This window comes from Drosophila mauritiana, chromosome 2R (genome assembly GCF_004382145.1).
Source record: "Drosophila mauritiana strain mau12 chromosome 2R, ASM438214v1, whole genome shotgun sequence".
Lineage (NCBI taxonomy): Eukaryota > Metazoa > Arthropoda > Insecta > Diptera > Drosophilidae > Drosophila > Drosophila mauritiana.
The window spans coordinates 2,293,780-2,318,552 of record NC_046668.1 but is presented as its reverse complement, the minus strand read 5'-3'; the positions used below and the strand labels follow the sequence as shown (position 1 = coordinate 2,318,552).

Sequence of the window (24,773 nt, the reverse complement as noted above, 5' to 3'; positions counted from 1 at the left end):
TGGAGGTAAATTTGGGTTGAGTACCTCACTTACATAATTCAGTGTAGTGTAGGCCTCACATTTAGGCGCCAAATAATATAGTTCGGGTGCTGCAGAGGGGGTCCCTCGCCGCAGTCACTGGTATATTGCCGGTTGATCTCACCGGTATGATCTCCAGGTCTTCCTCGTACGGAAGCATTTTCACTTGAAAATTTATGATGATTATGTTGGGAAGATGACTGTCTTCCTTTTGGCTTTGTCATTGTCTCTAGAATCTGTATGCTAAATCTTATCCTTATATCTTTTACAGTTCCTGGGATCATACGGACATAGCTATATCGACCGGCTATTGATCCTGATCAAGAATATACATATTTTATATAGTCGGAAACGCTTCTTTCTACCTGTTACATAGTCTTCAACGATTCTAGTATGCCCTTCTCTACGAGTAATGGATTTTTCTCAACAGTTTGTCTCCAACATTTAAAACGGGTTAAATGCAGTGAACATTGTGAGGATTAACAGCACAAATGCTGATGTCAACTGCGGAAGGAAGGCCTGCATATTGCCAGTTACGCAACATGTCAGTCCGTAGTAACGGTAGTGGGAAAAACAGAGTCTTGAGGTGAATTGACGAACGAGAGTCTGGAGGAACGGAGCTTGGAGAAAGAAGATTTGGTGATCGGGGGTGAGACCACGCAAATAAGACCGTTTGCGTTTGTATGGGCTGATTGCACAGAAATTTTGTGGAAACTGAACGGTCGTCTGGCAGGACAGGCCATGACAGAGCGAAAGACACGAAGTATTGACTAGCGCGGCGTTGGCCTTGAGAGCCCAGCACCCGTTTACCCTAGTCTGGGTACGGTGACGCTTGTCAAGCCTAACAGCGCATCTCCTTGGCACCCAACATGCGAGGCAGGGGAGCATCACCCAATCGGAAGAAAATTCACTCAAAGTGTAGATCAACGAAACGAGAACTGCAAAATGCTGTTATTGTTAACCGGTTGTTAACATTTAATATAAATTTGGTGGGACGAACACACAAAATCTACTAAGCTATCCGCACGTATCTAGTAGTGAGCAGACCAACAAAATCAGTTCGTTACAAAATTAAAAGTAATTCCCCCAAAATTGCATACATAAAGAGGTATATTTCGGAGCTTACTTGGTCAAGGAATGGACTGCTGCAGCTTATTTTCTTTCCGCTCATCTTCCCTCTAGGGCCAAATTTCGAGTAGCTGTTTTGTCGGGTTGTTGTTAGCCATTCCCATGGTTGCTGAAAATTCTGGAAACGTTACCGCTGACGCACACAGGGTGACATTTTTAAAGTGCAAGATGACTGCAATATACAATAAAGTGGCCCGTCTAGTGGATTCCTTATCAAGCTCAAAATTAGTTTCGTTTGACTTATCCGTTATTCGTGTGAGGCTGATCGATAAGCTTCAACAAACATCTAGAAAGTTTCTTAACGAGCTCGAATGACTACCTTTTTTAGGGCCAGTAATAGGTTTATTAAATTAGTTTTGACCTCCGATATACATACCTCTGAATACCCTTCCTTGCCACATATCGGCATCATTTAAATCTCGACCATTAGACTCGATCTAATCTTGATGTTTTAGCTTGATGTTTAACTTAATCGTCTTCGTCGTTTATAGAGCCAAATGTGGATGGCTCGAAGCACATCGCCTTCATGCAGCAAATGTTTTGGTCACGGTGGAATAATATTTAACCTTACTGATTAAAGTCGGGACTCGCAAATCGTAAATTAATTATTTTATACATGCCTTTTTCAAAAATCTATTTTGACATAAATGCGTAATAAATATATAACGGCTGCAAATAGATCAGAACAACGTTTTCTTGTTAATGGCAAGACATTTTTATTTAAATGGGGTTTTCCCTAAACATTGCTGGCTACCCATTTCTTAAAAGAGTAACGAGTACCCTCCCTTTTATAGAACACCAGCATACCAAAGACACTAGTGTCTTTGAGCATACACTAGTGGGCATAAGTATTTGGACAAGAAATATATTCAATATATTTGTTTGTAACTCATTGTTTACTTAAAGCAAAATTATTAATAATTTTAGTAAATAGGTAGACTATCGTAGTTAAATTAGATAACATAAACATATGGATAACTTCATTGTTGATTTAACAAAAATTACTTTTTTACAAATTAGCAGTGGCATAAGTATTTGGATAAATTATTTAAATGTTATAAATTGAAAAAAAAAGTCAACTAAAAAATTAGCGTCTATCACCTTTTGAAGACGTTTTGGTACGACTGTACCAAGCTGTGGATATAATCTATTGAAATATCCTTCCATAAGGTTTGAATTTCCAAAATCGTTTCTTCGCGACTTCTAGATAAGTTTGAACGCCTTTTTCTTTTTAAATATGGCCAGATGTTTTCTATTATGTCGTGGTCTGGACTTTGAGGTGGCCAATCCAATGTGTTTACGCCAACATCTTTCAGAAACTTCGTAATCAGTTTGGCCTTATGACAGGGAGCATTATCCTGCTGGAGTATGAAGGACTCTCCAATCAATTTATCACCAGAGGGGAATGCATGATTATTAAGGACATCTAAATATTTTCTTTGATTTATGGTTCCATCAACAGGAACCAAATCTCCCAAGCCAGTGAAGGCTACGCATCCCCAAAACATAGCAGACCCTCCTGAAAGATTTAGTCACTGACATACTGGTGCCACTTTTTTCCGATATTGCTTCGGTAATCTAACAAAATTTTTTTTTTGAGCAGTGAAACTCATAAGAATTTTCATCGCTCCACATAACATTGTTCCAGAATGATGCAGGGTGACCAACATATTTTTTGGCTAAGTCGAGGCGCTTTAACTCATTTCGTGGAGTGATATGGTATATATATATATTATATATGGTATAACCTGCTAATGGTATAATGGTATGGTATAATTGCTAAAATATGTTCCAAAATCGGGTTCCTTAAGAAGTCTGCGAACTTTTCTTTCACTGATATCGATTTCTGCTCCTTCTTTTAGTTCTTTGGCAACCGATCGGGGAGTTTGTAGAACATTCTGCTTAAACATCGTCCTTTTGAGTTGTTTTGTTTTGTTTTTGGTTGTGTGATTTTTTTTATATTTATTAATTTGCTAATACACCATTGCCCGTGGAATTTTGTATAAATCAATGATATTTTGTTCCGAAATACCAGAGTTATACTTAATTATTTTTATAATTATAATAATAAATAATTTATTATTTTGTATAAATTCGCTCATTTCCTTGGTTTTCCCCATGTTTAACAAATTTATGAATAAAATAAAAATAAAATAAAAAAATAAAATAAAAAAGGTAGTAACTCGTTATCAAGAACAAATGTTCAAATGAACTAAAAAAGTCAAAAATTTGATATTCTTTGAACAACAGATCAATGCGAACTAATTAAATGTGATGTCTAAATACTTTTGCCACCGCATAAATCGTTGTCTGTCTAGCTTTTTTATCAGCAGAAGGAAAATTAAAAACGTAAAAAGCAAAACATACCTCTCGCGTGTAACTGTAATGGCACTCTTTGTTTTATCATCAATAGTTAACTTATTTATTTGACTGTACTATAAAAAGCATAGCCCGGAAGTTGCAAGCTATGAGTGTCTAAATACTTATGCCCACTAGTGTACATGCTAATATTACATTCAGGTAATAATATAGGATTGTAATAACATATAATATAATGACATATAACTTATACATATAATGATTCGGTTAAATTTTGTAAATACAGATAACAACGATTTATTAAATACAAACCACAAGTTTGTCAGATGGTTCAGAAATTATAAACGTATTAAGTAATTTTGCAACAGGGACATTATTTTTCTATAACAGACAGCTTTCAGGCCAGGTAAACTAAAAATGTAACGTTGATTTTAAAATTGTGTATCCCACGCTAGGTTGCATTTTTAAGAATAACTGAGTTTTTGGTTTTTCCCACAAACATAGTGCTTATTATTAGGCCATGCATTTTAGAATATAAATTCATAGGTGCAGTTATTAACTAATTACATCATATTTACATTGATATCAAAATCTTCATTTGTTTACCTTAAATCACAATTTAATAATATTTTATCCATAAATTATTACCCTTAGCACAAAAATCCCTGCTACTCTTCGTCTGATGGCTGGTAGCAGTGATTTTCCCCTACAAAATTAATAGCATCCGAGTCATACTCTAGGTTGGCATCATCGTCGACCCTTCTCGCTTCACCGGATGCTGCGGGTGCATAAGCCGTGTCCGAACTATCCAAAGCCTGAGCCTGAACATGGTTGACTCTTTGCCTTTTAGGAGGGGCTGGGCGGCCAGACGCGACCGTCTTCAATTTCGGGAAAGCCGGGGCGTGGGATGGTTTCATTTTGGACAATAACGGGTCAACGTCCATAGGTTCCGGTGTGCTTCCTCGAGCCACACTGTCGCTTCTTGGAGCAAAGTGCACTTGTGCCCTGTGCTGCCAAGTAAAGTGTGGGTTCTTCCTGGCCCTTCCCAGCGAGTTGGCTTGTGGAGGGGCTTGTTGGCGCTCCTGCACGTTGGGATACTGTCTGGGGTCCCTATCATTCCGGCTTCTTGCAAATGAAGTTGCGAAGGTATACCTTTCGTGGTTGGATTCCACTTCCTGCGCCAGGGCGAGCGCTAATGGCATGTCTTTCGGCTTTGCCGTAAATAGCACATCCGTGAGGTTGCGCCTGAGTCCCGAGACGAAAACGCGCAAGGCGTCATCCCGAAACTTCTCGCACAAAACCGTTGCTGACGACGCTTCGTATGACATAGTCACCTAGTTGGTGAGCAAGGTGAGTTTTTTCTTAACCTCTGTCTCCCTGTCTAAGGGTGCCTAGCTCTTGCTCGATAATGTGTATCGGCCGTTTGGCACTGTATGTGAAATCGAATTGATCGGAGGCGCTGCTACCTGGGCGGGATTAACCTGTACCGCAGCGACTCGGTTGGACAGCCCTTCAAAATTTTGGCTTAGTTCTGTTTCTCTGCGACGGCTGTCTGCAGCTTGTTCTTGCAGTGCCGTAATAACTGTTCTTATTTGTTCCGTTCCAAAAGGCAGTTTATTGGTTATGGGTGTTAACATAAGCACCTCTCAGTGCTGGCGTATTGTTTCTAATTCCTATACTGTCGGAATGAATTGCTCATGAGGAGCTGAGTATAGAAACACTCAAGCAGTCTTGCCCATAGGGTACACAGTACGGCGAGGGGTCACGATTCTGAGTCGGCGTTCTTATAACATTGGTCGAGGGCTCGTTGAGCGGAGCCGTTTCTTCGTCCAGCAACGATAAGGTGAAGGGCACGCGGGGTACGGGCATCCGCTAAGCCAAAGAAATATATAAATGACAAAAAAACGTAACAGGAAAGACAAAGCGATATATGAAAGACAAAAAAATTGCCGCAGCAATACATGCGCTGCTGTATCGTGTAACAAAGAGGAGCGGGGCAACGATAAAAAAGGCCGAGTCGGCTGTGGAGCTAATGCAGAGAATTCAAGTTCAAATGAAACGACAGTGTCCAGACATATGGGAATGTGGAATTAAATGCACACAATAAAATATGAACCCCAAAGTCAATTTGCGACAGTGTTCAAGTAATTCACGAGACTGGAATAAAATGCACATCACCAGGTCAATCAATATTTAAAATTAAATATTTCTTCAGCGCAGCGGCACAAAACACACAGATTTTTTAATTGTTATGAAAATGCAGTGTACATTTTTATTTTAGTTTTATTTAACCGCAAAGATATTTAAATATTTTAATAATGCAGCTTGGAGGTAAATTTGGGTTGAGTACCTCACTTACATAATTCAGTGTAGTGTAGGCCTCACATTTAGGCGCCAAATAATATAGTTCGGGTGCTGCAGAGGGGGTCCCTCGCCGCAGTCACTGGTATATTGCCGGTTGATCTCACCGGTATGATCTCCAGGTCTTCCTCGTACGGAAGCATTTTCACTTGAAAATTTATGATGATTATGTTGGGAAGATGACTGTCTTCCTTTTGGCTTTGTCATTGTCTCTAGAATCTGTATGCTAAATCTTATCCTTATATCTTTTACAGTTCCTGGGATCATACGGACATAGCTATATCGACCGGCTATTGATCCTGATCAAGAATATACATATTTTATATAGTCGGAAACGCTTCTTTCTACCTGTTACATAGTCTTCAACGATTCTAGTATGCCCTTCTCTACGAGTAATGGATTTTTCTCAACAGTTTGTCTCCAACATTTAAAACGGGTTAAATGCAGTGAACATTGTGAGGATTAACAGCACAAATGCTGATGTCAACTGCGGAAGGAAGGCCTGCATATTGCCAGTTACGCAACATGTCAGTCCGTAGTAACGGTAGTGGGAAAAACAGAGTCTTGAGGTGAATTGACGAACGAGAGTCTGGAGGAACGGAGCTTGGAGAAAGAAGATTTGGTGATCGGGGGTGAGACCACGCAAATAAGACCGTTTGCGTTTGTATGGGCTGATTGCACAGAAATTTTGTGGAAACTGAACGGTCGTCTGGCAGGACAGGCCATGACAGAGCGAAAGACACGAAGTATTGACTAGCGCGGCGTTGGCCTTGAGAGCCCAGCACCCGTTTACCCTAGTCTGGGTACGGTGACGCTTGTCAAGCCTAACAGCGCATCTCCTTGGCACCCAACATGCGAGGCAGGGGAGCATCACCCAATCGGAAGAAAATTCACTCAAAGTGTAGATCAACGAAACGAGAACTGCAAAATGCTGTTATTGTTAACCGGTTGTTAACATTTAATATAAATTTGGTGGGACGAACACACAAAATCTACTAAGCTATCCGCACGTATCTAGTAGTGAGCAGACCAACAAAATCAGTTCGTTACAAAATTAAAAGTAATTCCCCCAAAATTGCATACATAAAGAGGTATATTTCGGAGCTTACTTGGTCAAGGAATGGACTGCTGCAGCTTATTTTCTTTCCGCTCATCTTCCCTCTAGGGCCAAATTTCGAGTAGCTGTTTTGTCGGGTTGTTGTTAGCCATTCCCATGGTTGCTGAAAATTCTGGAAACGTTACCGCTGACGCACACAGGGTGACATTTTTAAAGTGCAAGATGACTGCAATATACAATAAAGTGGCCCGTCTAGTGGATTCCTTATCAAGCTCAAAATTAGTTTCGTTTGACTTATCCGTTATTCGTGTGAGGCTGATCGATAAGCTTCAACAAACATCTAGAAAGTTTCTTAACGAGCTCGAATGACTACCTTTTTTAGGGCCAGTAATAGGTTTATTAAATTAGTTTTGACCTCCGATATACATACCTCTGAATACCCTTCCTTGCCACATATCGGCATCATTTAAATCTCGACCATTAGACTCGATCTAATCTTGATGTTTTAGCTTGATGTTTAACTTAATCGTCTTCGTCGTTTATAGAGCCAAATGTGGATGGCTCGAAGCACATCGCCTTCATGCAGCAAATGTTTTGGTCACGGTGGAATAATATTTAACCTTACTGATTAAAGTCGGGACTCGCAAATCGTAAATTAATTATTTTATACATGCCTTTTTCAAAAATCTATTTTGACATAAATGCGTAATAAATATATAACGGCTGCAAATAGATCAGAACAACGTTTTCTTGTTAATGGCAAGACATTTTTATTTAAATGGGGTTTTCCCTAAACATTGCTGGCTACCCATTTCTTAAAAGAGTAACGAGTACCCTCCCTTTTATAGAACACCAGCATACCAAAGACACTAGTGTCTTTGAGCATACACTAGTGGGCATAAGTATTTGGACAAGAAATATATTCAATATATTTGTTTGTAACTCATTGTTTACTTAAAGCAAAATTATTAATAATTTTAGTAAATAGGTAGACTATCGTAGTTAAATTAGATAACATAAACATATGGATAACTTCATTGTTGATTTAACAAAAATTACTTTTTTACAAATTAGCAGTGGCATAAGTATTTGGATAAATTATTTAAATGTTATAAATTGAAAAAAAAAGTCAACTAAAAAATTAGCGTCTATCACCTTTTGAAGACGTTTTGGTACGACTGTACCAAGCTGTGGATATAATCTATTGAAATATCCTTCCATAAGGTTTGAATTTCCAAAATCGTTTCTTCGCGACTTCTAGATAAGTTTGAACGCCTTTTTCTTTTTAAATATGGCCAGATGTTTTCTATTATGTCGTGGTCTGGACTTTGAGGTGGCCAATCCAATGTGTTTACGCCAACATCTTTCAGAAACTTCGTAATCAGTTTGGCCTTATGACAGGGAGCATTATCCTGCTGGAGTATGAAGGACTCTCCAATCAATTTATCACCAGAGGGGAATGCATGATTATTAAGGACATCTAAATATTTTCTTTGATTTATGGTTCCATCAACAGGAACCAAATCTCCCAAGCCAGTGAAGGCTACGCATCCCCAAAACATAGCAGACCCTCCTGAAAGATTTAGTCACTGACATACTGGTGCCACTTTTTTCCGATATTGCTTCGGTAATCTAACAAAATTTTTTTTTTGAGCAGTGAAACTCATAAGAATTTTCATCGCTCCACATAACATTGTTCCAGAATGATGCAGGGTGACCAACATATTTTTTGGCTAAGTCGAGGCGCTTTAACTCATTTCGTGGAGTGATATGGTATATATATATATTATATATGGTATAACCTGCTAATGGTATAATGGTATGGTATAATTGCTAAAATATGTTCCAAAATCGGGTTCCTTAAGAAGTCTGCGAACTTTTCTTTCACTGATATCGATTTCTGCTCCTTCTTTTAGTTCTTTGGCAACCGATCGGGGAGTTTGTAGAACATTCTGCTTAAACATCGTCCTTTTGAGTTGTTTTGTTTTGTTTTTGGTTGTGTGATTTTTTTTATATTTATTAATTTGCTAATACACCATTGCCCGTGGAATTTTGTATAAATCAATGATATTTTGTTCCGAAATACCAGAGTTATACTTAATTATTTTTATAATTATAATAATAAATAATTTATTATTTTGTATAAATTCGCTCATTTCCTTGGTTTTCCCCATGTTTAACAAATTTATGAATAAAATAAAAATAAAATAAAAAAATAAAATAAAAAAGGTAGTAACTCGTTATCAAGAACAAATGTTCAAATGAACTAAAAAAGTCAAAAATTTGATATTCTTTGAACAACAGATCAATGCGAACTAATTAAATGTGATGTCTAAATACTTTTGCCACCGCATAAATCGTTGTCTGTCTAGCTTTTTTATCAGCAGAAGGAAAATTAAAAACGTAAAAAGCAAAACATACCTCTCGCGTGTAACTGTAATGGCACTCTTTGTTTTATCATCAATAGTTAACTTATTTATTTGACTGTACTATAAAAAGCATAGCCCGGAAGTTGCAAGCTATGAGTGTCTAAATACTTATGCCCACTAGTGTACATGCTAATATTACATTCAGGTAATAATATAGGATTGTAATAACATATAATATAATGACATATAACTTATACATATAATGATTCGGTTAAATTTTGTAAATACAGATAACAACGATTTATTAAATACAAACCACAAGTTTGTCAGATGGTTCAGAAATTATAAACGTATTAAGTAATTTTGCAACAGGGACATTATTTTTCTATAACAGACAGCTTTCAGGCCAGGTAAACTAAAAATGTAACGTTGATTTTAAAATTGTGTATCCCACGCTAGGTTGCATTTTTAAGAATAACTGAGTTTTTGGTTTTTCCCACAAACATAGTGCTTATTATTAGGCCATGCATTTTAGAATATAAATTCATAGGTGCAGTTATTAACTAATTACATCATATTTACATTGATATCAAAATCTTCATTTGTTTACCTTAAATCACAATTTAATAATATTTTATCCATAAATTATTACCCTTAGCACAAAAATTCTCAAAAGAATTAATTGTATTTCTTGTTCTCTTTATCTACTTGTAGGTGGCAACAGGAAGTTTCTGAAACAGTATTTGATACAGTCAACACTGAGACAGATAAACTAGAACAAAAAAGAAAATTAAAGCAAAAGCAGCACTTCGATGCAGATGAAAAGGAATCCGATTGTATATTACATGGGTACATAAAAAAGCTTGGGGGCTCTTTTGCATCTTTATGGCAAACAAAATATGCCAAGTTATATCCAAATAGGTATGTATGAAGAAAAATATCGTAATCAAAAACGTTATCACATTGATAAAATTCAATCTTAACCAGAACCAACCATATAGCTGTAATACTTAAGTTATACGTCAAAATCTCTGCAAATAATATATATAAAACAAACTTTAGAATTCAGCTTGCAAATTCTTGCTACCCCTTTACCAAATTTGTAAAAATGTTTTAAGAAAACGTTTTCGAACCTGTAGAGTATTTTTAATCGGAAGCACTCAGGCGATCTAGCTATTGATGACTGTCCATCTAACAGTATGAATTTTGAAATCTAATAGCGCTACAAAATAATTTAGGTGAAGATTACGCAATTTCCCTCTCATTTTGTTACCATTGCGCTTACTATAATCACTATTGCACTATTTATAAACATTTTTAGCAAATCGATAAAAATTTAACACGTTTTTTATAAGTGGTTTGTGAACGTTAGAGTAGGTCTGGCAAGATGAGTCAACAAACTTGTGCTGTGTCTTGCTGAATCTCAACCCTCTAGCTTTTATAGTTCCAGACATCTCGACGGTCATACGGACATGGCTAGAGTGACTCGGCTATTGATCCTGATCAGGAGTATATGTATTTTATATAGTCGGAAGCGCTTGCTTCTGCGGTTTTAAGTTTGGCTATGTGTGAGTTCCACTTGTATTTATGGCTTGTTGTAAGGCTTAGGATTTAATGGGTGGATGTTTTGAGGGTGGTATTGAGGGAATAGATCCCAGCGGTATCTATCCTGGCGTTCATAATGATGTACACACAAGTTCACGGTCAAGTCTCCCACCCAACCGACAGGGGGCGGTGATGTGTATCGTACGGCTCGATTTGCAAGAGGATAGACGCGATATAGAAAAGAGTATAGAATCGATGGAAAAATATAATAAATATAAATATTAGAAAGATCTAATCATGAGTTAAAAAATTAGAATTAATTGTTTAATTAATTAATTACCAATTCGGGCCTATCAACATCACCACGAATAAGAAGTGGGGAACTCGACTATAGGATTCTTTCATATTTTAATGCTGTATTCACTAAATATTATTTATAATTATACCAGCTTCCGTAATTTGGCTATTTACGAGCACAATTCTAATTTTTTATTCTAACCCTAGAAGTTCCTATCAATGTTCACTGCTTTTAACTTTGACTGAATAATGCGGACAGCTTTGCAAGATTTGCAGTATTAATTGTTTATGCACAAAACACTTTGGCAATGAAAAGCCGAGGTTTATATAGCGATTTTAAAGGGTAGCAGACGCAGCTCATTCGCTGCTCGCCCTGTCGATCCTGCTGCTGTATGATCCTTTAGCACGTTGATTGTTTTCCATCGAAGACTTCTCTAGCTGATCATATATTCGACGAAGGCCATCTTGGTCAACAGAGGGTGAAAGCGAGGCACGTGAGCTAGATTGCTGTGCGAATCCTTTAGTCAGATTTTCCAAGAAAGGCTCTTCCAAGCACAACATCTTTACTAAGATCCAGGCAATGCAGAGGGTTCTAAGTCAGAATCAAGCGTTTCCCCTGGCTGTGGGGTGAAGGCGAGGCCAAGATTCCCACACAAGTTTAATAGCTAAGATATGTTGCAAAAAGAGCGGACCTACGCAAGTCAGATGTTTTGTTATTTCCCACCTGATTGCCTGGCGCGTAGATAACTTAATTTTCTACAGAGCCTGCGTCGGTGCTCCAGAAACGACGCCATGGATTCCCACGTTGGAATTGAATTTTTGAAGACTGGGTCCTCCAAATGTTCCTCCTCTTTCGCCTGTCCCCCGTCAATCTAGCCAATGTCCGTCTGTCCGTATGTACGTCGAGATCTCAGACTCTATAAAAGGTAGAAGGTTAAACTGCTTACAGATTCTAGAGACAAACACGCAGCTTTGACCCATGTTGCCACGCCCACTCTAACGCCTTCAAGCCGCATAAAAATGTCTCGCCCACACTTTTTAAAAATGTGTTGATATGTTTTCAAACATTTTTTCACATTTTTCTTAGTCTTGTAATATTTCTTTTGATTTGCAAAAAAACCTTTTGCCTTTTTTAACGCCGCCAAGCCTTTGAACACTTTTTAAATTTTTTTTCTCATTTTATACCCCAATATCTCCCGATATTACAGAATAATTATGAAATTTCGGATTCACACTAGCTGGGTAACGGGTACCTGAAAGTCGGGAAACTCGACTATAGAATTCTTTTAAATGTTTTAAATGAATGCTAAAGCTCATCGATCAGCTCCAACCTCATATATATGCTATGCTATATATTCCGTAACCAACGGAGTTACTTTTAATGTTCACTGCCTTTAATATTGCAGACACAATGTGTTGTTCAACAAAGCACTCAGCAGCAACAGCGAATTAATTAAAGTTAAAGTTGTAAACAGCTTTGTATGATTTGCACTCGGGTTCGGGGTCTGCATCGATGCGTATATGGAAAAGGGACGAAAGCGAGTGATATGAGCGAGATAATTGCAGAGCGAACAGAACGCTAAGCCAAATGTGCAAGCGCGAGAGTCCAAGGTTAAGAGGAGCTTAGCTAACGAAGAAGAAGCTGTAAAGTTTTACTGCGTCTCCAAAATTGGCATGTTTACAAATAACAATTTCTGGTGGCTGCGAGACCCGGCACACTTGTTAGGCGGCGCTCGACATTGTAAGCTGAACAATTGAATTTGCTTCTGAGAAAATAAAAAATCGCAGTCAAAGCATAGGCAAAAATCAATTTACGCGCGAGTCCACGGACACCTCTCGCCAAACCGTCCGAGGGGCGTTGCCGTGTATCGCACGAATCGATTCGCGAGAAGATAGACGCAATATAGAAAGAGTGTAGAAATGACAAAATAAATATAATAAATATAAATATTATTAAGATCTAATTATGAGTTTAAAAAAAGTTGGAATTGTTTTTTTAAAGAGCGGCAGAGAGTCGAGATTACAGATAATAGTATAAAGTCTATTTTAGTTAGAACGTGATCCGCTATAGGGGTCATGCAACTCGTTGTTAGGTCGACAATGATTTAAGATTAGGGAATCTGCTTGGAACAGAGAATAAAAACCAACTAGCCAATTCGGGACAATCAACATCACGACAAATAAGAACTCGGGGAACTCGACTGTAGCATATTGTCTTGATTAATTTTATGATTGAGACCTTTGAGCCAGACGCAGTCAAAGGCTTAACAAACATCGAATTTCGCGCAGCAATATTCACTATTCTCGAAGGCTGTACGAATTTCTGATGTTACTCTGTTAGATCGCTTTCCATGTTCCATGATTTTCGTTGAAGGCAAATTAATCGACTGGGATAGAAGGCATTTTTCGAACAGTTTGGAAAGGCATGATAATAAACTTAGTGGTCTGTAACATGAAAGAATCCTGCGATCTTTCCCGGGTTTTGATATTTCATTATGAATGATGACTATCATTGCGAATAATAAAGCGACTACTTATATGTAGAGCGAACAGCGGAACGCTAATTCAAAGGTGTAGGTGAGAGAGTACTAGAGAGAACGCCAGAGAGGGGAGCTTAGATAAGAAAAGACTTCTGCACTTGTGAGCTGCCGCAGAGTTTAACTGTCTCTTAAGTTGTCATATTTACAAATATAAATTTATAAATTGCTGGCGGCTGCGTGAACTGACACTGAGAACCGGTATTTTTAAATTTTGTTAAAGTACATTTTTACATTTCTTAGGTGTGTCAAATCTTTATTTAACCAAGGAGGCTTGTTCGCGACGGATTGTACAAAAGAACACAAGAGCTAAGAATTGGTTTATTGACGGCATAGAAAATATTTATGGCATCCGTCTTTAAATTGCAGCAGAAAAGATCTGACCAATTAAAATCAAATATAATAGTATTAAGCCTCAGAAAGTTTGCCTTGAATTCGTTTGGTTGACTTCTCTGATTGCTCTATTATTCCTATACTTGTGTCAAATGTCACCTCGAAAGTGTGAAGTTCCGTTTCAGTAAGAGGTGTTACTCTGGACAGAAACACAATTTCAGGACTTTTAAGAAGGTGTATTCAAAAATTCGAACAAGAAAGTTTTGAATATAATGAACTTGCGACGACGATAAGTCGCGCAAGTCGTCAATAAAGTCATGTTGGGCCCTAGAGAAAAGGATATTAAATTTTTCTTCTGGGGACCACGTAGTGCCATGTGTATTTAAATCACAAATCGGGCAGTCTGTTTGAGATGGATTGGATAGCGGACCAATTTTTTTTGTGTTTTTACTTTGTTTTTATTTATTGAATGTTCTCCACTTCGAGACTTACAATAAGAGTATCAAACCTTATACTAAAGCCTAACAAGCAGTCATGCCATGCTGAAAAAATAGCCCTGACAAATTATGGCTCTTTTGGAAAGTCGTTACGTTAAAAGCTGTTTCGGTTAAAAGCCCGAGTCAAGCTCCTCGCGAGACGAGTTCGGTGGGTAATGAGCTTTTCATAGTAGGACGCTATTTGCTTGCGTATTTTATCTTTTACTGCGTGAATGCCTGTGGATGTTTTGGTTTCGAATATCATTGTGCCACAGTGATAGTTCGCGGGGTCTTTGATTGAGCGCACTGTATGATGTCTATGCTGGTTTTGCTCGCGTTCCCCCAAAGATGGAGCCATACGTCCAGAGTTGTAGAGCAGTACCTTGTAGTCCAGACACAAGGCGATCGGGCGTTTATAATCCCGTGAAGACTGCTGGCCTTTAGCTTAACGCCATGTTAGACGCCTGTCGAAGTGGACGCCGGTATATGTTATTTCGTTGACTTGGGGCTGCTGTTCAGGTAGAGCTGAAGACAGTTTGCCTTCACTTTCGTTCGTTTACTTTAATACGTCAGTCACTTCTCGACAATCAGGAACTGTAAAGCTAAAGGGCTGACCATACAGATTCTAGAGACATAGAGGGAAACCAATGCATTATTAATTTATACTTTTTAAATATTCCAACTTTGGATACAGTTAAACTATGCGAGCCCTTAACTGTGCAGCAATATCTCCGTTGTCGATCTCTGTTTTACTCTTGAACCTAACACCTTTGGCTTCGCGTTCGCTCTGCAATTTACGCTTTCGTAAATTATACATATCGCATCGATGAAGAACCTCGCTCGCTAAAGCCAATAAAAACAAATCGTTCGAAATCGCTAGACAAGCATCATTGCTTTGCTGCGATCGACAGCTGATCAGCTGTTGAGTCCTGTTCACAACAGTTATTTAGATTTGGGCCTTTAGACAGGTTATCCCCTTTTTGGCCGATAAAACCAGCGTACTAACTGTGCACCATTGTATCACATACCTAAGTCATATTTCTCTGGTCAAGCCTGGCGGCATTTGTTTTGAAAGCAGACAATATTAATAGAGAGAGATTTTAACATTATCGCTTGAATCCAAGCTCGTCACTTAAATGTTTACTGTTGAGCAGCAATAGTTTGAATTAGGGTTACATCTGCCGGCATATTGCTAAAGATCAACAATACGATATTCAGTGACCAGCCCGTTATTACTGTGCCAGCAGTGCTCATAGACGGTAACACACCTCTAAGATACATCGAATGCCTCTTGAAGGCTAAGTATGATGGTATGCAGGTTTGCAAGGCCCTTACGAAAAGAATTGTTTTCATTTGATCGGCAGCCCACACATATAAACCTTTACTTTTATATATAGTAAATATAATAGTAATAATATATTGGGTTGCCCAAAAAGAAATTGCGGATAGTCGGCGTTGACAAATTTTGTCAACGGATTGTGACTCTGTAATTGCATTCTTTCTTCTGTCAGTTATCAGCTGTTACTTTTAGCTTGCTTTAGAAAACAAGTGCGCGAAATTTTGTTTACATTTGTTTGTTTGGCGTCAATTTTAATATGGAGCCCACAAAGAAGCATTTTCGTCATATTTTACTTTATTATTTCCGTAAAGGAAAGAACGCGGAGCAGGTTGCTAAAAAGTTACGAGATGTAAATGGTGATGAAGCCTTAAAAGGAAGACAGTGTCAAAATTGGTTTTGGCCATCAAGGAGAAGCGACCAGAATTGGTCAATCGTAAAGGTGTCATATTCCACCAGGACAACGCTAGACCGCACACTTCTTTGGTCACTCTCCAAAAACTGAGTGAGCTTGCCTGGGAACTTTTGATGCATCCACCATATAGCCCTGACCTTGCCCCATCAGACTACCATTTATTACGATCTTTGCAGAACTACTTACATGGTAAAACTTTTAGCAATGATGAGGCTATAAAATCGCACTCGGTTCAGTTTTTTTGCATATAAAGACCAGAAGTTCTATGAGCGTGGAATACTAAATTTGCCAGGAAGATGGCAAAAGGTTATCGAACAAAATGGCAATTATATATTTGATTAAAGTTCATTCTAAGTTTTATGAAAAATTCATTTACTTTCTTTTAAAAAATCCGCAATTACTTCAATAATAATAATAATTAAATATTTTGCATACCTTAATGCTCTTTGTTATTGTTGGTAATTGATACGTAAACCGCGACATAAATATTTTTCTGAGGCATTTGGTAAAGCGTTAATACGTCAGATCTTTAAAATTTGTAACTGTGGGCACAGACAATTTGAAAATTGTTTAGTGCATCATTTGACATAGGACACCTTGTTTTATAAATTCTTTTTAAGTAAATTCTTTTTCATTTAGGCTGGAGCTACATTCGGAAAGTGGAAATAATAAACCAGAACTAATTTTTATGGACCAAGTAGAAGATATATCATCGGATTTCATTCTGCACAAAAACGAGAATTGCATTCAAATTCGCATTAATGATGGAACCCGTGATGGCAGAATCATTTTGACAAACTCAGTAAGCTAAATAACTACTTTTCTTTCTTACCGTTTAAGCAGATACAATATTTTTTTTAGGATGAAATAGGATTAAAAGAATGGTCATCTTCCCTAAGATCGGCACACAAAATTTCTCAAGACCTCTTGGGATCAATGGCTAAAAAAGCTGGAAAAATATATGGCAGTGAAAGAGACGTCAACAAATCCATGTATATTTTTGGTGCGAACTGCTCAACGAAAACTTCTAACGGGTCTAATTAATATTTAATTGTATTCAGTTTATAAGCCCAAAGATTTATAATATGTAAAATGTAGAGATACATCTTATAAAAATAAATGTGAAACTCCTTGAAGATAAAACTTTCTGCTTATATTGTTTTTCTTAAAAACAAATTACTTCAAAATTATTAAGCAAAGTGAGTAATTAAAGTGTCTAACCAATTGAAACGTTTAATAAATAACTTTGTTATTAGATTAATGTATAATGTTGGTTGTGCTGTTCTCAAAGCAAACAGTCTTTAATCCTAACGAGCTGAAGACACAGAGCTAATTAGACGTACTAGTCCAGTTTAGAAAGCTGGTTTCCAGACTAAGATAAGGTTAGATTTGGCAATTGGCTTCAGTTCAGTCTTCAGTTCTTCGTGAATCTATTTTGCCTGAACCAGCGTTAAATCGTTCGGGATAATGATCAGGAATTACCCCAGGCTGAGTCGACAGGAATCTAGAGCACACCCTCTGGGTACATTGGCCCCTTATGGTTACAATAGCGGCACACAGGATTGTTGCCTTGCAGACGCACTAGAGGAGTATGCTATTGCTCAGCAAGACTCGATAGCGCGATCGCCGAAAGGTGCTCCCCAAACGACAGCCTTGAATTTGCTCGGATTCCTACTTCCGTCATCTGTTATAACTTTTCTTTTTGTGTAGCTGCAATAGGTCGGCTTTTAAAAGGCAGAAATTCCAAAATACAAAATAAATCCATAAAAATACGGCACCTATGGCTTATTTTTCTTTGCTCGACTGGAAAATATATTCAACCTGTTTTATATCAAACACAAGAAGTGTTGAAGTCTACGTCAAGAAATTGGAAGCATTCCTTGGGTTTGCAACAAAAATCATCACTGTTTATAATTTTCTAGCAATGGTATTGGGGTATAACCAAATGAGAAACAATTCGGGAACACATCTGCAGCTTTAGTTTAGCAACCAGCACGTACGTTGCGTATTGATTACTGAATCTGTTGCTCAGAAGATTTCAGATTTCACTTTGCATTGGATCTTAAGGTTTACAAGTTTCTCGTTCTGCTTACATTGGAATTGAGAAGTGACAACGTTCACTTATTCAATCAGTTCTTTGTTTGGGAGTCGATCGGATTACTCGATATCCTAGAAAAATGATCCTTTTTCGCGTTTGAATTTCTACTAGCTGAGTAACGGGTTTCTGCTAGTCGGGGAACTGGACTTTAGCATTCTCTCTTGTTGTTTTATTTCTTTTTTCAGGGCTGACACGATCGTCTTGGTTGTCCCATAGACTTCAGCAATTATTAGAATTTCTTCAAGAGATGGATTGAACTTTTGATGGACTTTTGCACGGACTATCAGTGCTCACTAACACAATCACTTAAATATATTATATATACAAACGTACAGACACATTTGGAGCGCAAATGCTTTGTATAAATGCATGGTCAGAAATCTCACGCTGGCCAAAGCGCTGACCACATACCGTATACCGTATGTGTCCGTATAGCTTTTTCCGCTATGCTTGTTAGATGTGCAACTTAGATCTTTAATATCTATTCTATGTATAATGAGGTCCAGTTCCATGTCTTTATGCCCTGTGTTTAATTCTTTAAAAATTCTATTTTGGTTCGAGTTAATGCATTTATTAATTACCTCATTACATTTATTCTTTATATCTGTATTGCTATTTAGTTGTGTAATTTGTGAACTTATCGCGTCCATATTACCACTGACTGCCTTTACTGTTGTACCTAATCAATTAATTAAGTCTCTCTTAGTTCTACTGCTGCTAGTGTTGGGCAGCATTGAGGCATTATTTATTTATTTTGATTAATAGGGACTATAAGTTTCGTGTAGGTACTCGCTCCGTTGGATAATATGTCGTACGGTGGTAGAAGAGGACACCGTTCTGGCGGTTCCTAATTCGATTTTTACAATAGCCTGGTCGTATTAGTTACTGGGCGTTTGTCATCGTCAAACTGTAAAAGACGGTCGGTCGAACAGTTCCAATTAGATGTTCTGTTTGTGTATCTTTTGGTTTGGTTTCGTTTGTAGTGTGTCCATCGTCCCGTAGTACTGTGTGTTTTGTGAACCGGGACGTTATTTTATTTTTCCTGTTTTCTATCCGAAAGACTGAGCTTACGGATGGTAGGGCAGGGGGATCTTCCCTTGATTCGTTCAGTTTGGTTGTGCGTTTTCTGACAATTTCCTCTAATTCGGTTTTGACATCTGTATAAAGTTTACTTTGAATCTCATGGTTGTTCAGGAATTCATGTTCATTTCTGAACTTGACTGTTTTTTCGAAAACATGAGTACGACCACTAAAGAGCTCTAACGGTATTAATTTAATGCACGCGTTATTATACATTATCAGTGTTTCCGACTGAAGTTCTTTGTGATCATCTCCTTCGTCTTTGCAAGAACGATTCGGTAGATTTCCGTTATTGTCGCACGAAGCCTTTGAACTGCCGAGTTACTACTTGACTGTTGAAAGATGTCACGTGCATTTTAATGCCATTTTGCTCTGGGAAGAGGAACGGTTCCTGAGAATACCCCGAAATGGCAAACGAATTTTTTAAATGCCTTAGTTACATTTACGGAGTTTCAATTTGAAGAATTGGTCAAATTGGGATTGTCAGGATGTAATTTTTATTGACCGTGTAGATATCCGTGTGCAATATGTCTAAAGGTCCGTTTGAGTAATGAGGCTTATTAAATGTAGACTTTCTTTTTAAGTGGGCATACATCTCGTCTAAGCCTCGGTGATTATTACTTGTATGGTTTGTCTGAATGAGCGATTTTAATTCGCAGTTACTTGAGGGTTCTTAAAGGAATGTCACGCACCTGAGGATTTTGAAAAGATTCGTTCCCGGGAAATATTAGGAAAAAGCTTCTTGTATTATTCTGAAATTTTCGGAATACGGCTAAGGTGTTCTGTAGTTTTAGCAGATTCTTTAAATTATTCGTTACCATCTCCAAGGTAAAGAGAGGTTTGGATATTTGTCTCCTAATTTTAATCATTCAAAATAAAAAAATTTCCTCCCTTCGTATAATTTTATGGAATGCGAATGGCGTCTCCCGCCACAAACTTGATCTAGCTAGGTTCTTGAAAGATAAAGAAGTTGATGTTGCTCTAAGAACCCATCTAACCAGCAAGTACAATTTTCAAATAAATGGCTACGTGTTCTAAGCCACCAATCTTCTGTGACATTGCTCAGGGGTTCCGTGGCCCCTTCTGAATCCAAACTGGTGTTCGGGTATGATAGCGAATTCGTCCAAGATTGGCAACATTCTCTTTGAAAGTATTTTTTCAAATACTTTAGAAAATATTGACAACAAACTAATGGGACGACGGTACGATGTCACTTCATTTTCTGCCTTGTTTGGTTTAAGGATCATTATAATTTCTGCAGATTTCCATTGGCTTGGGAAGTGGTCAACTCTTAAGATCGCATTAAATATAAACGTAAGAAACCGTATACACTTTGGTGGTAGATTTTTCAAGGTTATGCCATCTATTTTGTCCGAACCTGGAGCCTTTTTACTATTCAGCCATTTAATTTCTGATGAAACTTCATTAATACTGATTTTACGAATGGGTAAGCTCATTTGGCAGGGTGACACGAGAAAGTTATCTATTTCCCTTTCTGTTTGCGGATTATCAATATCATTTGGCTGAAATACAGAGTGCAGGTGTTGAGCAAATGCTTTGGCTTAAGATATTTGGTTGCTCTCCATAAATGATGTTTGTGTTTACAAGAATGTGGATCTAGATTTCTGAGATATTCAGCGAGAGATTCATTTCTTAAAGTTGACAGTAGTTTTTTGAGATCAGATGCAGTCTTGTTATACGATCTTTTATCGGCAGGGTAGAGAGTTTCTTGCCATCTTTTACGCAAATTTCTCTTGTGTTGTATTTGCTGTCAGATTTCAACTGAGAGATAGAGCTGATTTGATTGTGAGTTTCTGGCTGGAAGCTTCGTTCATATATAGCTTGCTTTAAGGATCTTGTTTGTGAGTAGCTCCACAGCATGGTCTATCTCCTCTCCTGATTTTAGCGAGATATCCAGGCTGATAACTGTTTCTAGCATTTGCTTTTAAAAGCATTGATATCGGAATTTGCAGAAATTACTTTGTATGGTTTTGTCAATATATGAGCTACTGTACTGTATGTCACTATTATTGGAGAATGGTCTGAGCTTAGATCAAAACTTTCCATTATTCGCATTTGTGATTGTGGGATTCCAAAGTATGCTACGAAGTCTATTAAGTCTGGTATCTTTCTACTATCAGTAGGCCAGTATGTAGGCTTGCCGGTTGAAAGTGTGTTATGCTGTTGTTTACTATGCATTTGTACAGTTCACCCCCACCAGGGGTGCTTACCATTGAAGTCGCCTCCTACTATAAACTGTGGTCGAAGTTTTTGAAAAAAGTTCTTAAAATCTGCTTCTTTGAGAGCAAATCTTGGGGGAAGATAAATTGCTGTTACAGATACGTCCGCATGCATACATTTGATCTTGACCGTGGCAGCCTGCATAGCATTTTCTCTAATGCTGTCCATAATTTGAAATTTTAGGCCTTGTTTAATTAAAATAGCTGCGCCACCATGAGCTCTGCCCGAAGGGTGGTCAGCTCTAATTATATCATATCCAACAACCTTGATATATGATTTGCTGGTGAAGTGTGCCTCGGAAATTAACATAATGTCAATTTCATTCGTTTTTATAAAGATGGATATTTCATTTACATGGTTGGAAAGCCCATTGGCATTCCATATTCCTAGGTTAAGATTTACTTGCATAATTTGTTTACAAGTCACATTATCATGTTAAGAAAATTATTAGTAAGTCAATTTGAATTTGCGACCATAGAGGAATGATTGGATGTACCTCCCTGCCCACACGATCCTCAGAATTTCTTTCTTTTGTTGAATTGCGGCTTCATTGAGGGTTCTGCTCGAGTTACAATCCTGTGGCCGAGGGAGGAAAGCTTTCAAAGAACAACTGAGCGATTTGGGGTATGAAATGAGAATGAATCTCTTTATTACAAAAGTTGTATGCCTCTCCCAAATGCGTCTTCGTCCGAGTTCGTATTGGCGATCTTCGTTGAATTTTTGCTCGGCTATGGATGGATTATGGATGATCCCGGTGCCTCATCAGCGATTGATGTACACATATTCGGTCATCACACACAGCAACTTGTTGGTATAATTGTTACAATTTTATTTGGGTTCGGTTTTATACCCTTCTGGGAGACCACGTGTCCTTCTATCCGAAGAAATTCGACTTTATTTGTAGGTTGTCCGTACGTAGCCTCTTGAAAACAGTCCAGGTAGACTAGGCAGGCATCTCCAATTAATTTGCCGAGGATATTGTCCTTGACACGCTGAAATGTAGCAGGCACGCTTCTGAGACCGAAGGGCATTTTAGTGAATTAATAGTGGCTATTTTCAACCGAGAATGCTGGCAGTGTCTCCGGGATTCATTTGAATATGGTGGAACGCACATGGCAAGTCCAAGGTAGTAAACGTCGTGTCCGCTTGAACGTCGAGATCTCAGGAACTATAAAGTTTGTTGACCCATTTTGGGTCGCCTAAAACTGAGACTCCCACATTTTTGAAAAATTGTTGGTCAAAGTCGGTCACAATTTAAACAATGTTTAATTTTTTCTCATTTTATTCCCCTATATCTATCGATATCAAAGAAAAATTATGTTATAATTATATTATTATAAAAATTACATAAAACTTTGCCCTTTCGTGAGCCTGTTCGATAGTCAACGGGCTCCTAGCCCGGATCACTGACAACTTACAAGGCATTGAGACATATTCCGTCATAGAGCCGTTTGGTTGGTTTTGAATATAAATATAATATAATATATAGAATATTATAAACAAATTCGAGAGTATATATATAATAAATCTTGAAAGTTTGCTAAAAAATGTGTATATAAAAATATTGAAAATGTAAGAATAATAATATAAACAAGACAGAATGTTATAATCGACTATCAGATACCCGTTATTCAGCTAGTGAAAATGCGAACTCGAAATTTCATAATTTTTCTGGGATATCTATAGATATTGGTGAATAAATCGAAAACAAATTTAAAGAGTGTTCCAAAATGTGGGCGTGTCAGTTTTGGGCAGATTTTGAGTGTTAGAGTCTGCGTGGCTAAATGTTTTGGCAAATTTATAGAAATTTACAAAACTAATAAAATTATGAAAAAATATCCAAAATGTGTCAATTTTGGGAGGTTTTATGTCGTTGGCGTGGGTGTTGCAAACAGAATTTTTGCAGATCGATATAAATTTACAAGACAAATAAATAAATGATACAATATCGCATTTTGCTAAAGTGTAGTTGTGTTAGTTTTGAGCGATTAGTACGCGTGGCAAAAAGTTGTTTTGAAAATCGTTCGAAGTTTACAAGACTAAATAAATAAGAAAACATATCACAGTTCTGGGCGGTTTGTAGGTGAAGAAATATGAAAACATTTTCAAAAATGTGGGCGCGGAAGTTTTTGGGGCTTGTGGGCGGGGCAAATTTTTTGGTAGATCGATGGATATTTACAAGACAAAGAAAAATATGATAAAATATCACATATTGCAAAAGTGTGGGTGTGTAGGGATAGGCAGGAGAATACAAGGGCAGCACCACAGGATTACGCAAAGGTGGCAGATCCCAAGAGCGATGCCGGAACTACCAAAGGGCAGGGCTTTGAAGTGGTTCATTGCCAACATTAAGTTCTGGGAGATATGGACCGAGTTCATACAAAGCTTTCAGGACGAAGCTGGCGGACCAGGTCAGGTAGAGGAAGCAGAGACATGACGAGATCTTCAAGGACTATATGGTGGACATACAGACCCTAATGCGACCCTTAGGATTGTAGATTGTAGATTGCAGATCGAGACGCTGGGGAGAATAAGGGAGAACAACACTCCAGCCTTATGCATGTTTATACTCCCGTACGAGTGCCGACACCTGAATGCCCTGATGGCCCTGGCCGACGAGTTCGAAGAGCTGCACTCCCAAAGGGAACGATTCGATCTAGAACGGACTCACAGAAAAATTAATGGTCAACCTGAATGCGGAAGAAAGGCAACTGTCCGCCACAGTGCTCATAGACGGAGTGGAAATTAAGGCCACGGTGGACACTAGAGCCACGGCTAGCTTTATTAGCGAGGAGCTGGAGGACAGGTTGCAGGTGGCAGGAGAGGTCTTACCTACGAGGAGAGAAGTAAGAATGGGAGATGGACGGTATAAAGAAGTCACATCGCTGATCGAAGTCAACATAGGACTCGGGAAGAGGACCGTTTGGATGCAACTGCTGATCTTACACAATATAATCGACGCTCTAGTATTGGGTTGGGATTTCCTAACGAGAGTGGGAGCTTGAATAAATTGCGACGGACTGAACGTAACGAGTTGGCTCAGCGGGGGGCTGCGGACTTCTCGGAGAAATATTTTGACGAATTCCTGAGTTGACCAGTTTAGGAAGCGTATAAGGAACATAAACCGTGGCAGTGCACAAGATCAACGGAGATCAACGCCAAA

General features: G+C 38.1%; 1 protein-coding gene across 4 annotated transcripts in view; it reads left to right on the top strand.

The window, feature by feature from the left end:
* The window catches only part of LOC117138285 (G protein-coupled receptor kinase 1), a 134,441-nt gene extending 117,107 nt beyond the window's left edge, over window positions 1-17,334 (top strand). For all 4 annotated transcript variants that reach the window (XM_033300259.1, XM_033300256.1, XM_033300257.1 and 1 more), the window contains 3 exons: window positions 9,967-10,173; window positions 16,831-16,993; window positions 17,053-17,334. In XM_033300259.1, coding sequence (XP_033156150.1) covers window positions 9,967-10,173; window positions 16,831-16,993; window positions 17,053-17,235 — 553 coding nt within the window. In that variant the 3' untranslated portion in view covers window positions 17,236-17,334. The remainder of the gene's footprint in view (window positions 1-9,966; window positions 10,174-16,830; window positions 16,994-17,052) is intronic.
* Window positions 17,335-24,773: the final 7,439 nt, after the last annotated feature.